Source organism: Botryllus schlosseri, chromosome 2, assembly GCF_051294905.1.
Source record: "Botryllus schlosseri isolate E-star chromosome 2, Bs_hap1, whole genome shotgun sequence".
Classification (NCBI taxonomy): domain Eukaryota; kingdom Metazoa; phylum Chordata; class Ascidiacea; order Stolidobranchia; family Styelidae; genus Botryllus; species Botryllus schlosseri.
The window spans coordinates 39,946,184-39,960,990 of record NC_137237.1 but is presented as its reverse complement, the minus strand read 5'-3'; the positions used below and the strand labels follow the sequence as shown (position 1 = coordinate 39,960,990).

General features: G+C 40.9%; 1 protein-coding gene and 1 long non-coding RNA gene across 2 annotated transcripts in view; one reads left to right on the top strand and one right to left on the bottom strand.

Annotated features, from left to right (window-relative positions):
- Positions 1 to 14,807, top strand: part of LOC145459277 (uncharacterized) — a 416,587-nt gene that overhangs the window by 131,151 nt on the left and 270,629 nt on the right. The gene's annotated exons all lie outside the window — the stretch shown is intronic.
- Positions 3,779 to 14,703, bottom strand: LOC145459079 (actin, cytoplasmic-like). The gene is made up of 7 exons (XM_080337676.1): positions 14,488 to 14,703; positions 12,478 to 12,693; positions 11,973 to 12,081; positions 10,989 to 11,150; positions 7,500 to 7,627; positions 5,841 to 6,024; positions 3,779 to 4,132 (listed from the first exon to the last, which is right to left on the bottom strand). Exons 1-7 carry the CDS (start codon positions 14,608 to 14,610, stop codon positions 3,927 to 3,929), a joined length of 1,128 nt encoding a protein of 375 aa, XP_080193802.1. The 5' UTR covers positions 14,611 to 14,703; the 3' UTR covers positions 3,779 to 3,926.

The following is a 14,807-nucleotide window of genomic DNA, read 5'->3' as shown; positions in this document are numbered from 1 at the left end:
ACCTTCACTTCTACTACTAATGACTACTTTAACCCCCTCTGCTTGTGACCTGTGGTGAGCACTGACAAAAATACAGATATTTGCTTAGAAATAAGGAAAATCTAGTCGTGTAGTTTCAACACTAGCAGACCCCTTGAAACTAGTTCACGGACCCCTAAGAGGTCAATGGACCCCTAGGAGGTCAATGCGCCCCAGTTTGAAGTACTCCGGGATCTGGAAACATTTCAGTTTGATGTTAGAAAATTAGAAATTTTACCCTAATGTTGAGTTTGTTAGTCACTTCAATAAAGATGTATTTGCGGCAGTGACTGCACAATAGAGCTATTTATTAAATAAAAATAACTATAAATATGGTTCTAATTTTACTGGCTACCCTATGAAATTGTTAGGTTGTCTAGAAAAACGGTGAGTACACAGAATTTAGCACAACTCCAACCAGCGGAAGCGAAGTTATTGCATTTGATAAGTTTGCATTTGTAAAAATAGTATTTACTCTGGGTATAGGTCTATAATAAAATAAAAAAAAAACGATCTATAAATTTGCCACGGTACATACTATTTTTTAAATCCGAAATTTTGCACTGCAATAACTGCGCGTACGCTCGTCGGAACTGTGCCAAATTTGGTGTGCAGCGTCTTTTTAGGCCACCTAACTATTTTATCAAGTAGCCAGTAAAATTAAAAATATATATATATTTTTGCACAGCTGCAATACCAATGGGTGTCGGGTTCGAGTGCGACAGAATTCCTATCTAAGTGTGCGAGGTTTATCTCGGCTTCCCTCGCCACGTGATCCGTGTAAACGGTGTCTTAAAAAAGACTACAAGTAGGCCGTGCTACAAGTTTTTTGTTTTTGGGGTATTCATGGTGTTTGTCGACTACTATGGTCATTTACACCAGGCCGATATTCTTCTTATTTTCCGTAACTGCCGACTTATAGCACGGCTCACCTCTAGGCTTTTTGTAATACACCGCTGACGCGGATGAGGTGGCGAGGAGGAGCCTAGGTAAACCTCCAACATTTAGGTGTCGGAATTCGGAAGTCGACCTCGGTCGGACTCGAACCCGCACCCATTGGTGTTGCAGCCGCGGATTATACCACTGCGCTATCTCGCCACACGTGCTACAAGTTGGCAGCTACGGAATAAAAAAAATAAAGATTGTCGGCTTGGTGTATATGGCCATTGTAGTCGACAAACACCATGAATACCACAAAAACAAAACTTCGCTTGTGACAAAATGAGACGAGACCTCACACCTCTGTTTATAGACTGAAACGAGGACATCGCGTGCGAAGAACAAAGACCGCTGTTGAAGAATCATCGGACATTCGAAATACCACTCTTGAACATGCCATTCTCACCAGGACTGGACAGACAATTCATTCACAACTATTCATGCATGCAATTGACGAACAAAGTGTCGTATATAGCTATAGATTACTAACCTGCGGATAGATACGCAGGTCCCGTCGTTACGCTCCGGCAAGCAGTTACACTTACTGCTGAGCAATCTAAAAGCAGTTCGAGTTAATAAATATTATTCTGCAATGGATATTGTATTGAAAGCTATATTCAAGTTCTGTACCACGAACCAGCTATAATTGGTAGTGTTTTAACTTGCGACCCGAGTGGTGAAACTTAATGAAACTGGTCTTAATCGAGAGCTACTGTCGCACTGATTCTGAGAATACAAATTAAAATCATGTCAGGGAAATGGAACTACGTCAAAACATCCCCCAAAGTCTGAAAATTGGCATCGTTCTGAACAATCGATTGACGAAATTGCCATGGTTATGTTCATCGTTTTGCGGTGGTGCCATTGTTCGAACAATGCCGATTTTCAGATTTTGAGGGCTGTTTTGAGGTGGTTCTATATCCCCGACAAGATTCTAATTTGTATTCTCAGAAACAGTGCGACAGTAGCTCTCGATTAAGACCAGTTTCATTAAATTCCACCCCTCGGGTCGCAAGTTATAACACCACCAATTATGCTGCTTTTAGATTGCTCAGCAGTAAGTGTAACTGCTTGCCGGAGCGTAACGACGGGACCTGCGTATCTATCCGTAGGTTAGTAATCTATAATATAGCATGAACTTGCGATATTATCTCTGACCTCTCAGATTACTAACATGCGGTTACTCAAACCCAGGATTTTAGATTCGTGCTAATTTGAATTCATTGTCCCTGATAGATATATCTGCTCCTAAACTTGGACATCTAGATGATTCCAGTCGTCTTATTGAACTAATTAGAGCGAAATACCGGTAATGTAATTGTAATCTAATTTGTGAAATGTTTCTATGCTCTCATTTTAATTCTAGTCCAATTTCTGGTTTCCCTCAAAATGCTAGAGGAAAACTTTATAGAAGGAGACGAGCCAAGCTTGGTGCACGAACATTTGCCTTTCTCATGCTTATGAGGATTCGATTTGTGATTTGAACATGATTTTTGTTGAGGCCTACTTCTTTCTTATTTTGTTTCTAATTCAGAATTGGATTCAATTTTTGCGAATTTCGAACAACATAATTTTAATCTACGTTGGTAAAAAGTGTGTAGCTATAATTCTCATACTGATCCAATTACAAAAATAAAATCTGTATAGGTGTGACTCAAATTTTCATCTAATTTGGAAAAGCTGATTTTTTTTTAGTTGTTTAACTCTGTCTGGTGCATTTGTTATTGCATCTCGCCAGTGCAGATAAAAGTATTCCGGCGCCTGCATGATTGCTTGGCTTAGAGCTGGTTAGCCTTGTCGGGTTTCCATGGCTTTCGAGAGTTGATGACCAGAAGCCTTTGATATTGATCGTGTTACGTTTCGGTTGACTCTGTATTTGAAGTACGCAAAGCTTGTTCTGGGATACTTAGAAATAGCCCTAAATTGTCTTTTCATCAACCTAAAACTAGGAGATCCTCGATTCGCGTGAAATGCAGTAAGGTATCATTTTCAATCCAAGCCAATTTAGGGGGTGGTCAATGTAGTCGCCGTTCTCCGACAAAGCACAAATAGGCTACTTTGTTGCTGTAGGTGGCAGTAATGAAGTATTTCTGCTTGCACTGATTCCTCAGGTGATAGACTACTTCTGCTTGACAGAGTCTAAGCCTGGAATACCGACTTGGAAATAGCTACTTCTGAGTGGCATTAATGCAAACTTTTTTCAACAACACTTGCTTGTGTACTTTCCAAATCTTCATGTTCTGCTTCTACTTGGAGTATTTTTGAAGCGTCTTCGAAACCGCCACTTCTACTTTTTATCAAGTAGAAATTTATGGCATTATACTTCTACTAGAGTAGCAACCATATGTCTAGCTATATTAAATGAAGCAAAATGCCAGTAATCTAACACTAGTGAAATGGTTCTATGCTCTAATTTTGATCCAATTTGTTGTTTTCCTGAAAATGTCTTTGTCCCTGGCAGTTAGCAACAACACAAAAGGAATACCCCTCCCGAGCAGAGAAATCCAATGCTACGCCGCCACAGCATTTCTTACAACGTAGTCATAGGGACGAATAATAGCTTGTAGTCTGCGAACAAGCTTTATTTTCGATCACAAACAGAACGCCGAAGAAAGCGAGGTATTTGGTACAGGCTTGTTTACCGTCATGCCCTCAACTATCTCAGTAATTCTAATCCAGAAAAGGTGGAAATTTTCTCGTCGTCCAAGACTGGTTTACAGCATTTCATCTTCTAGCTGAGTAGCAAAGATGACTCCTTGATCAGCTCTGAACGTTACTGACATCTGGCCCTCTCTAATTCTGTAAGCTGCAAAGACGCAAATAACTCGGTATCATGTTGACTCAAGAATACAAATATCCCAGAATAATAAAAAATCACTTTTCAACTGCCAACAAACGACCAACACTCAACCGACTGCAACACGTGGTATACGATCACTGTGCACTGTACACTGAACAGTATTCGCATCTCAGAAACATTTCCTGTGCACGATGGAAGGCCCCGATTCGTCATACTCTGGTTTGGAAATCCACATTTGTTGAAACGTGGACAGAGACGCCAGGATCGAGCCACCGATCCAGACCGAGTATTTCCTTTCTGGAGGGGCGATGATTTTGATTTTCATCGTGCTCGGGGCTAACGACGTGATTTCCTTTTGCATGCGGTCGGCTATGCCTGGGAAGGACAGAATAACACATACCATGGTTGGAGCATTCTTGGACAACTAGCTAATTCTCGTTGTATATTAGCAGAGCAGGTCAAAGTAGCCAACGATGGTACTCATGCAGCAGTAGAACCACAAATTTATACTCAATTACTAGTACAATTCGTGTCGTTGGGAGGGGCCGTTCACACTCTCATTTGTGTGGCTTGGAGTCGACCTTTATCAAAATACACCAGCCACGGCTGTGTCAACAAAAGGAGTTCGTGTACCATCGAAAAATAGTACATTGAACGCTGTGTTATTTGAAATTTCCATGCTGGTGACGTCATATTTTGTGACACGATGTTCTTTTGAATTCTCTACTAGTTGCAGATTACCCCTGACGAGTGTCAGACAAAAATATTCGCGTTCATTTCAATATCGCTAATGAATATACTATTCAATTACTAGTAGAAATAGCGCTTGGAGCTACTATAATTACATTTACTGAATAAGCAAAAACTCAATATTTGAATTCAATTCTGAATTTGAAATTATTGCAACAAAAATCAAGTTCACTTCATATCAAATCAGTGATGATTTTTATAAGCATGAGAATGGCAAATGTCTGTACAGCAAGCTTGGAAAGTTTCGCAAGATACACTACTCCTGTCGCATTTGCAGGGGAACCAGAAATTAGGTTAGAATTGAAATAGAGCGTGAAAGCATTTCACAAGTTAGATTAGAATAAGACCAGTCATTTTGCTCTAATGATTCTAACTAGACAAGTTGCGGCCAACCCGTGGCCAGCGAGAAGGTTTTCAGTGGCCCGCAAGGTAATTCTTGAAATAAGTTATATTATGTAAGATAAATTACCGGGGTAATTTATTGTGAACTTGCAAGGCCAATCAAAAATTTGATTAGCCAGACCGCGAAATTTGGAATGTCGATGGCTAAATTATCAGTTCCGACACATTGTCGTAGCCAGGGGACAGCCACATTTTCGTAGATCTTTGTATTTGATGATAAAGTTGAATATTCCGTGGCAAATTTATTTGACTTGACATTTTTCTTAGCATTTCGCGCTATTTATAGTCACTCGATTTTGTGCTTTTCGTATTGGTACCCCTTCCTGAAATTATAAATACGCCCAATTTATAGAATTGAGTCTGACTATATTCGCAATTATGAGAGAAGGTGTCCTCTGACAGCCGACTTTGCATGTGTGCTCACAAAAAAATCATTGGCAAATGAAACATTTCCACAAAATGATTGACGCATCTTCACCGAAATCTTCGATATTTATGTCCAAAAGCCGAGTAATCCTGTCCTTATCAAATGTTCCGAGCGTTATACAGAGGTGACCCGTAATATATGCAAGTGACACGATTATTAACCGAACTCGTTCATTAACTTTGAAAAACTTTCCCGCTTCGCGCGGTTCTGGCATGAATACACGTTGACTTTTCATGACATGATTGCTATCGATTTTGATGAGTTTTGTTTTCACCGTTACCTAATCCACTTCGATCTTATTGGACGACTAAAAAAAGGTCATTAACATTCAAGTGGCCGTCCGCAATGGCTTGTAAATCTCATGTGGCCCTTTGGCCGAAAAGGTTGGCCGCCCCTGAATTAGTCAATAGAATTTCTAGTAATCTAAGACCGCTAATCAACCTGATTCTACATAGTTGAAAACTGAGCGTTCTTCTGGTAGACATCTCATACACTGTGTCTCACCCGGAAACATGGTCGTGCCCCCAGAGAGCACGGTGTTAGCGTAGAGGTCGCGTCTGATGTCCACGTCGCATTTCATAATGGAATTGTATGTCGTCTCGTAAATGCCGTACGATTCCATCCCGAGCAACGACGGTTGAAACATGGCTTCCGGGCAGCGGAAACGTTCGTTACCGATTGTGATCACCTGGAATTAAAAAATTGCAGAAATTTCAGGGACACTCAACTTGGGGGCCATCAAGTCTCGGCCACTATAAAAGATGGCAATTGAAACGCATATAACAATACTGGTACAGCAATAAGGTACTGGTCGTGGGCTCAATTATTTTGTTTTACTTTTAGATGTACTAGTCATAATTCTGACGCTTTTTTTGACATGTCAAAAAAAAGTCAAAATTGTAGCGTTATGTCAACAAAGACAAAACTTTTTTGCAACCCGCATTTCGTTTGTATCGTAGATTTTGCACTGCCGGTGAACGTATCATTTGACATTTTACTGCTTGTAGCCTACTTTATAGGCCTACCGTTGTAGACGGCCCATTGTCTGCTCAATGTGAATCATAAACAGTCAAATGAAACAAAAGGTTGACATGGTGTTATGCCCAACGTACCGCAATATCACAACTCAAGAAAGACAGACTGCTTGGGCATTGCATGGTTCTTATATCAAGAAGGGCATGATGAAAAATTGTGATGTAGACACCATTGCCAGAATGAAGCAACACGGTTTGTCAGCAGCAGTGTACGGTGTACGCGCAATTTCAGTGTTGTCAGCCAACAACTGCTGCTGTTGAACGTTCTTTCTCCATTCTTGGCAAGCTACTCAGTAAGGACACACACTTTCTACCTGAGAATGTAGGAAAGTATCTTTCGTTGTACCACGACAAATTTTAATCATTTCTACCATGATACGTGATGTAACTACTGGAGTTCTTCATAGGGCCAGATGTTGTTAAAATAAAGTTTTTTTCAGGCGAACTACTTTGTAAGGACATACAGTTTCCACCAGAATTGTAAATAAGCTGCACGATTCTAACATTATGTGGGAAAACATGTAATTTGCATACGTCAGACCAAATTCGGTCCAAATTAGGATTTCTAAGATCAAAAAATGTCAAAATTTTGATTTTTTAGGTAAAAAAAATCGCCCTAGTCATATTTTCTAATTTGCGCAATGGCTACCCTCATACTTGTGTACACATTACCAATCTAGTTGACAATCAACTACTGGTTTTTTGACTACTTCTTGTCAGGCATTTTCAAAAGAGACTAGTTCGAGTTCTAATAGCAGATTTTGAAGAGTGAGTGGTTCAAGTTGTGCGTTTAAAGATTTGTTGCCAAACAACTACGAAACACATGTCGTCGTTTGTCATGAACCGTGATACCGGTGTTATGTTGTGTGATGCTTTTAAGCCGTTCACTGCTAACAGTGGCGTAGTCGGAGTGGGTTTGGGTGGTTGAAACTCCTCTCATTTCAAACTTGTACTGCTGTTCATGTGGAAAGCCAATCTGAATCCGATAAAATGTATTTTAGTTGGTTAGTTCTAGTTGTAGTTTCTAGGTTTTAAAATGGAGTAGTTTTAGTTACGCATTTTGAAAATCCAGTAGTTTTTACAAGTCTGCTCATGGCCCCCAGGCTGAGCCCGGTGTAAGATTACATACTTGACCGTCTGGCATTTCGTAGCACTTTTCCAAGGAGCTACCGGTAGCTGCAGTCGCCAATTCTTGGTCAAAATCCAGCGCGATGTAGCAAAGCTTCTCCTTCATGTCTCGAACTATTTCTCTCTCCGCTGAAATGCGTTACAATTACAGATACTTTGGTTGAGTGGTCCATTTTTCGGCATAATAATTCGAGCCCGACAGATCATGGGTTCGCCAATCATATTGAGCTACACTTCTAGCATAGATATCCCTGACTTCTAGTCCCAGTTTTGCCAATAAAGTAGAAGTAGTCTAAAATCATCTCCACTTGAATAATATATTGATATTGAAATCAGTGGCGTATCCAGGGGGGGGTTTTAGGGGGTCGGAACCCCCCCCTTTTCAAAATCCTAAAAATTCATGTCAAATATAGCCTCTAATATTTGCTAACTTATTAGTTCAACATATTCATTTTTACGTATGAGAAGGCGAATATGGCGTCTTAATGTTATTTAAGGGGACTAAAACCCCTACAAAATATTGGAATTATGCGCCGAATTAGTCGAAAGGATAAAATAGGTCGTTATATTTCGCTAATTGCGTACGAATTCTGCGCTTGTTCAGCTACATTTCAGCTGTGGCAGATGCTGACGTTCACAACTTTCTTCCCTCGATTTCTCTCTCGCCTTGCTAAAACGAGAGACGCATTTTAGGAAAATCTAATCTAATTGGCCGACGCGATACCGCCGATACGTAATTGCAAAGACAAAGTTGTCGGCAATGAACATCGCCCGCGAATTCGCTACACCTGCTCGCCTTGAAATCCTAATTAAGAATTGCACGGCGTGTTGATTGATCAGCGAGACGCAGACACGGCGGCACCGGTACGCCAATGCTGTTCTCAAATCCACATTGTCTTCGCGATTATCGGCGAGAAATGCCCTACGATTGACATTCACATTTCAAAATACAAGCCTATAGCGATACACGTTCACGTTCCCGATTGTTAGGTGGCTGTCGTTGAAATACAGGCCTATGTTGCCGCTGAACGGGAGAATTGAGTAGGCCTATTAGTAAAGTTAACGTAATGATATCGGCTGACAAGGTCCTCTGTCGCTCAAGTTATTATCCCAGTGTGTAGGCCTACGCTGTATTAATAGAGTGACTTGCGTGCCTGCAATTAAGGGCTAATTATCTTCGCGCGTACTACACGCTCAACCGTGCGGATAGTAAAGCCATCGAAATGCACACATTCGTGTACAGCTGTACACTCCACACCTCTCTGTGGCGATCGCGATCGCCCTCGTGTATGCTACCGCACTATTCCGCGCTTGTTCGTCCGCTGCGATACTACCGGCTGGGCGCATAATATAGTCAAAACCTAACAAAATCGTGCATCTCTGGCCGGAACTAGGCGCTTGGAGACCGGCGGCGTTAGTCGGCTCATGACTAAATGTGAGCATTTACGAATTTCGTTCAATCATAACGTAAAAACACGAAATTTCAGGCATTGTCTGTATCGAATTCGTACATCTCCCACTCACCGCAAATCTCTTTTATTTATTGAACTATAATATATCGTAAATATTCGCCTTGGCGTGTAGACGAGTGATCGTAATTATGACGTCATAATAGGTAATTTCACTCAAAACCCCCCCCTTTTTCGCGCTCTGGATACGCGCCTGATTGAAATGCATCTGAATATTTTCGGACCACACTCGTCAGGAGTAATCGTCAGCAATTAGTAGAGAATGGAAAAGAACATCGTACCACAAAATATGATGTCACAAGCATGAAATTTTGAATACGAGAGCGTCAGGGGCGTAGACAGGGGGGTAGAATTGAAGAACGTTCTACCCCCTTCCAGGCTCGATTCTATCCCGAAAATCACAAGTCAACGATATTGCTATAACAACATTTCTTCACGTTATCGCCTAATTTCCATTTGCTGCGCGCGACGCCGATCGCCGACGCTGATTACATGCCTCTTTCTCGTCGATCTCTCGTCTATGGAAGCGCGTCTGTGCAAGCGTGAAAGGGGCATTGTTAGATTTTTCTCTTGGCGAGGGTTAGCGATCAGCTTAATCCCTTTATTCTGAATGCAGTCGTCGCGCAATAATAACATTTGTCTCGTCGTTCACGCGTTGTTTTCTCATCAACAGTTCATTGTAAACGATAACGAACATTAATAACATGAAAATAACAACTTATAACTGAATGAAATCATGTTTTAAAGCAATCGCATCTGATTCGTGCTTTGCCGAACTCAAGCCTGTTCCCCAATACAACGTGAAGACACAATACATTCGATTTGCATTTTATTTTTGACGCCATTGTTGTGCATTGTCTTGACCTCAATGACCATCTATACGTCATACTAGATTATGCCTTTCGTGATCGGTATCCCACCGGGACGCATTCAGCCTTCAATAGCCACGCCGAAACTTGTTTGAGATTCCTTCCGCTTTGCGAATAAGTCATTATTCACACGCCGGTACAATTAGTATATGCGCCATGTTCGAAATGAATGGAATTAAAACGCCGACAAGACGTTACTCTTACACGCGAATTGAATCATGTCAAAATTCATGAAGATATAACAGAATCTGCGCTGTATAGATTGTTGGTCGTGAAATGTTGTTCTGGTATTGTTTCAAGGTCGATTACTTATTTGAATACAAATAAGATCTCCTGCACTGTCACGGGATGAGCACGTGCGCATCGTAACATGATCCCTGTGCAAGTTGTTGATTGCTAACACGATCCCCGTGCAAGCTGTTGATTGCTAACTCGCTTTCAGTAATTAGATCCTCCAATTAGTTACGCTTTCAAAAGCGTACCGAATACAGAAGTCGCTATCGCTAAAGGTATGACGCATAGAGGCTCATTCTGCCCCCTTTATTTAGTTCTACCCCCTTTTTATCTCAGCTGGCTACGCCCCTGGAGAGCGTTATGTACTATTTTTAGATGGTACATTTGACGCAGCCAACAAAGAGAGTTTGTGTACCGTACCATCTAAAAATAGTACATTGACCGCTCTCGTATCCAAAATTTCATGCTGGTGACGTCATATTTTGTGATACGATTGTTGATGTACGATGTTCTTCTAAAATCTCTACGAGTTGCTGAAGATGACCCCTGAAGAGTGTCAGCCGAAACTATGCGGGTTCATTTCAATATCAATATACTATTCAATTGAATAAGTGTACCTAAGTAGACGTAGTCTAAAAATCAAAGCATTTGAGTAAGCAGCGCAAATAGGAAAAATATCTTGAGTAATCTGAGTGAGTACAAGAATTTATTACTGGCTGCCTGTCATCAGCAGCACCAAAAAGCGGCAAAACTACATACTTTTTACGATTTGGATTTTGAAAAGTAAAAACGGAGTTTTGCGATGAGTTGATATTACTTCCGCGTAACTAAATCATCGAGCAAAAGTACTTGTTTATTTATTTGGATTTTGAAAAGTGAAAAGTAGTTTTGGGTAGAGTTAATATCACTTCCGCATACCCGTTGTTGTGAAGGAATGGCCTCGTTCTGTCAATATCTTCATCAAGTAATCCGTGAGGTCTCGGCCAGCCAAGTCCTGCCGTAGAATCGCGTGCGGTAATGCGTATCCTTCGTAAATTGGCACAGTGTGTGACACACCGTCGCCGCTATCAAGGACAATTCCTGCAATAGGGCATGAAACCAGATTTTACGTACTGTATTTTCAAAATGCGTAACTCGAACTACTCACTTTTCAAGATTAGCAATTACAACTAGAACTACTCGCTTTTCAAAACCACTAACTAGAATTATAAAAAGTAATGGTCACATTATAAAACCAGCAACTAGAATTTGAACTATTCACTCTTCAAATCTCGCAACTGCAACTAGAACTACTCCACTTTTCAAAACTTGCAACTAGAACTACAACTGCTCACTTTTCAAAATGAGCAACTACAACTAGAACTACTCGCTTTTCAAAACCACTAACTAGAATTATAACTAGACCGGAACTAACTAAAACACTAGGCCTACTCCCTATAACTAATAACTGCTACTACATATTCCGGAACTGAAAATGAGGTAGGAAATATAGGAGATAGAATCAGCATTCCAAGAGGACGGGACTTCCACCCCAAAACTCACCCCCTGGCTACGTCACTGTTAGTGACTTTGAGCTAGCAATGGCTGAAAGAACATCACGCAACAGAACATCGATATCACGATTCATGCCAAACGATGTTTTCCGGTTGTTTGCCAACTATTTTTTTTGAATGTGCAACTAGAACTAAAACTACTCACTTTCTAAAATCCGCATCTAGAACTACTCGCTTTTCAAAATGCGCGACTAAAACTGAAACAACCACTTTTCAAAATCTTCATGTCCTCAAAAATCAGTAGTAACTAGATTGGTAGTCTGTACAAGTCTGCATTGAGATCCAAGACACATTGCTTGACAGAATGATAAAACTTGTCAATAACTTGATGAGAACAAGGGAAACTGACCCGTTGTACGTCCAGATGCGTACAGCGAAAGAACAGCTTGAATGGCGACATACATTGCAGGAGTGTTGAAGGTTTCGAACATAATTTGAGTCATCTTTTCCCGGTTGGCCTGCGATAGAGAGTTACTACAGTTTTTACCCAATTAGATTTGGAATTACGGAAATCGTAAAAACTTGGATACTGAATTCAATTCCGAATTGGAAGGAAATGCAACCAAAATAAAGTTCATTTCATTTCAAATCAGAGTTATTCTAGTAAGCACAAGAATGGAAAATGTCTGCACGCTGAGCTCGTTTTGCACGGTTCAGCTCTCGTGTAGCCTTTTAAGGAAAAGCAGAAATTAGATTCGAATTAAAATGAGATCATAGAAACATTTCACAAATTGGATTAGAATACCGGCATTTTGCTTCAATTAGCCCAATCAGACAAGTAGAATGATCTGGTTTACCAACTCTGGTCAAAAATGATAAGCATAGTATGTATAGTCTGGAGTGGTGATTTTCACCTTTGGATTGAGAGGGGCTTCCGTTAAAAGCACGGGGTGTTCTTCGGGGGCCACGCGCAGCTCGTTGTAGAAAGTGTGATGCCAGATCTTCTCCATGTCGTCCCAGTTCCCCACGATCCCGTGCTCGATGGGATATTTCAGGGTGAGTATTCCGCGTTTGCTCTGAGCCTCGTCACCCACGTAACTGTCCTTCTGACCCATCCCTACCATCACGCCCTGCAATGAATGAAAGTTTGGAACGTACAAGTACAAGTAATGCCACCACAAATTTCTAGATGCGCATTTTGAAATTCTGGTAGTTCTAGTTCTAATTCTCAAGTTGTGAGTTTGAAGAGTAGTTCTAGCTAGATCTAGTTGCGCATTTTGAAATTATAGTAGTTCTAGTTCTGGCTACAAGTTTTGAAAAGTGAGTATACCGTTCTAGTTATACACTTTGAAATTATAGCAGTTTTAGTTCTAGTTTCGAATTTTGAAAAGTGAGTAGTTCCACTTCTAGTTTTGAGATTTGGAACGTTTCCAGTTATATTTCTAGTTGAGAAAGTTTGGAATTCTAGTAGTTCTAGATCATGTTGCCAGTTTAAGAAGTGAGTTTTAGTTGCGCATTTTGAAGTTCTACCGTAGTAGTTCCAGTTCTAGTTACAAGTTTTGAAAAGTGAGTATATCTAGTTGCGAGCTTTGAAAAGTAAGTTGTTCCAGTCAGGGGCGTAGACAGGGGGGTAGAATTGAAGAACGTTCTACCCCCTTCCAGGCTCGATTCTATCCCGAAAATCCCAAGTCAACGCTACTGTTATAACAACATTTCTTCACGTTATCGCCTAATTTCAATTTGCTGCGAGCGACGCCGATCGCCGACGCTGGTTACATGCCTTTTTCTCGTCGATCTCTCGTCTATGGAAGCGCGTCTTCTACATTTTTCTCTTCGCGAGGGTTAGCGATCAGCTTAATTCCTTTATTCTGAATGCAGTCGTCGCGCAATAATAACATTTGTCGCGTCGTTCACGCGTTGTTTTCTCATCAACAGTTAATTGTAAACGATAACGAACATTGATAACATGAAAATAACTTATAACTGAATGAAATCTTGTTTTGAAGCAATCGCATCTGATTCGTGCTTTGCCGAACTCAAGCCTGTTCCCCAAAACAGCGTGAAGACACAATACATTCGATTCGCATTATATTTTTGACGCCATTGTTGTGCCTTGTCTTGACCTCAATGACCATGTATACGTCATACTAGATTATGCCTTTCGTGATCGGTATCCCACCAGGACGCATTCAGCCTTCAATAGCCGCGCCGAAACTTGTTTGAGATTCCCTCGCTTTGCGAATAAGTCATTATTCACACGCCGGTACAATTAGTATATGCGCCATGTTCGAAATGAATGGAATTAAAACGCCGAGAAGACGTTACTCTTACACGCGAATTGAGTCATGTCAAAATTCATGAAGATATAACAGATTCTGCGCTGTATAGATTGTTCGTCGTGAAATGTTGTTCTGGTATTGTTTCAAGGTCGATTACTTATTTGAATACAAATAAGATCTCCTGCACTGTCACGGGATGAGCGCATGCGCATCGTAACATGATCCCCGTGCAAGTTGTTGATTGCTAACTCGCTTTCAGTAATTAGATCCGCCAATTAGTTACGCTTTCAAAAGCGTACGGAATACAGAAGTCGCTATCGCTAAAGGTATGACGCATAGAGGCTCATTCTGCCCCCTTTATTCAGTTCTACCCCCTTTTTATCTCGGCTGGCTACGCCCCTGGTTCCAGTTGCATATTTTGGAATTCTAGTAGTTACAGATCTATAGTTGTCAGTTTTAAAAAGTGATTAGTTCTAGTTTTGTAAAGAGAGTACTGGTAGTTCTAGTTGCACATTTTGGAACTCTAGTAGTTCTAGTTCAAGTTGCGCATCTTGAATTTCCAGTTGTACTAGCTCTAGTTGCTAGTTTTGAAAATCCAGTAGTTTGTACAAGTCTGCATGCCGGTATAGTGTCAAAACATCTCACCTGATGCCTTGGCCTTCCAACGATCGACGGGAAAACAGCTCTTGGCGCGTCGTCACCGGCAAAACCAGCTTTACACATCCCACTTCCATTATCAACAACTAACGCGGCTATATCATCGTCCATATTAGAGATTTAACAAGATATATAGGCCGAAGAATACAGAGCACACCAAGCAACGGTAGCAAGAGACAGGCTTGGAATCTCACTGTGCGCACGTGACTTTGAACATTGTGACGTAATAGAGATGTTTGACTCGGTTCTAGCACGATGGCTGCTTTCGCAACTAGGATCGCTTTTTTCTTATTACCTAATATGGGCAT

Bases quoted from the DNA above. Each gene is read 5' to 3' on its own strand.
- LOC145459079 (XM_080337676.1), bottom strand. From the start codon at position 14,610: ATGGACGATGATATAGCCGCGTTAGTTGTTGATAATGGAAGTGGGATG. The intron at 6,025-7,499 runs GTATGTAATCTT...TTTTAATTCCAG, and splicing joins ACGAAATGCCAGACGGTCAA to GTGATCACAATCGGTAACGA. The intron at 4,133-5,840 runs GTGAGACACAGT...TGTCCTTCCCAG, and splicing joins GGGCACGACCATGTTTCCGG to GCATAGCCGACCGCATGCAA.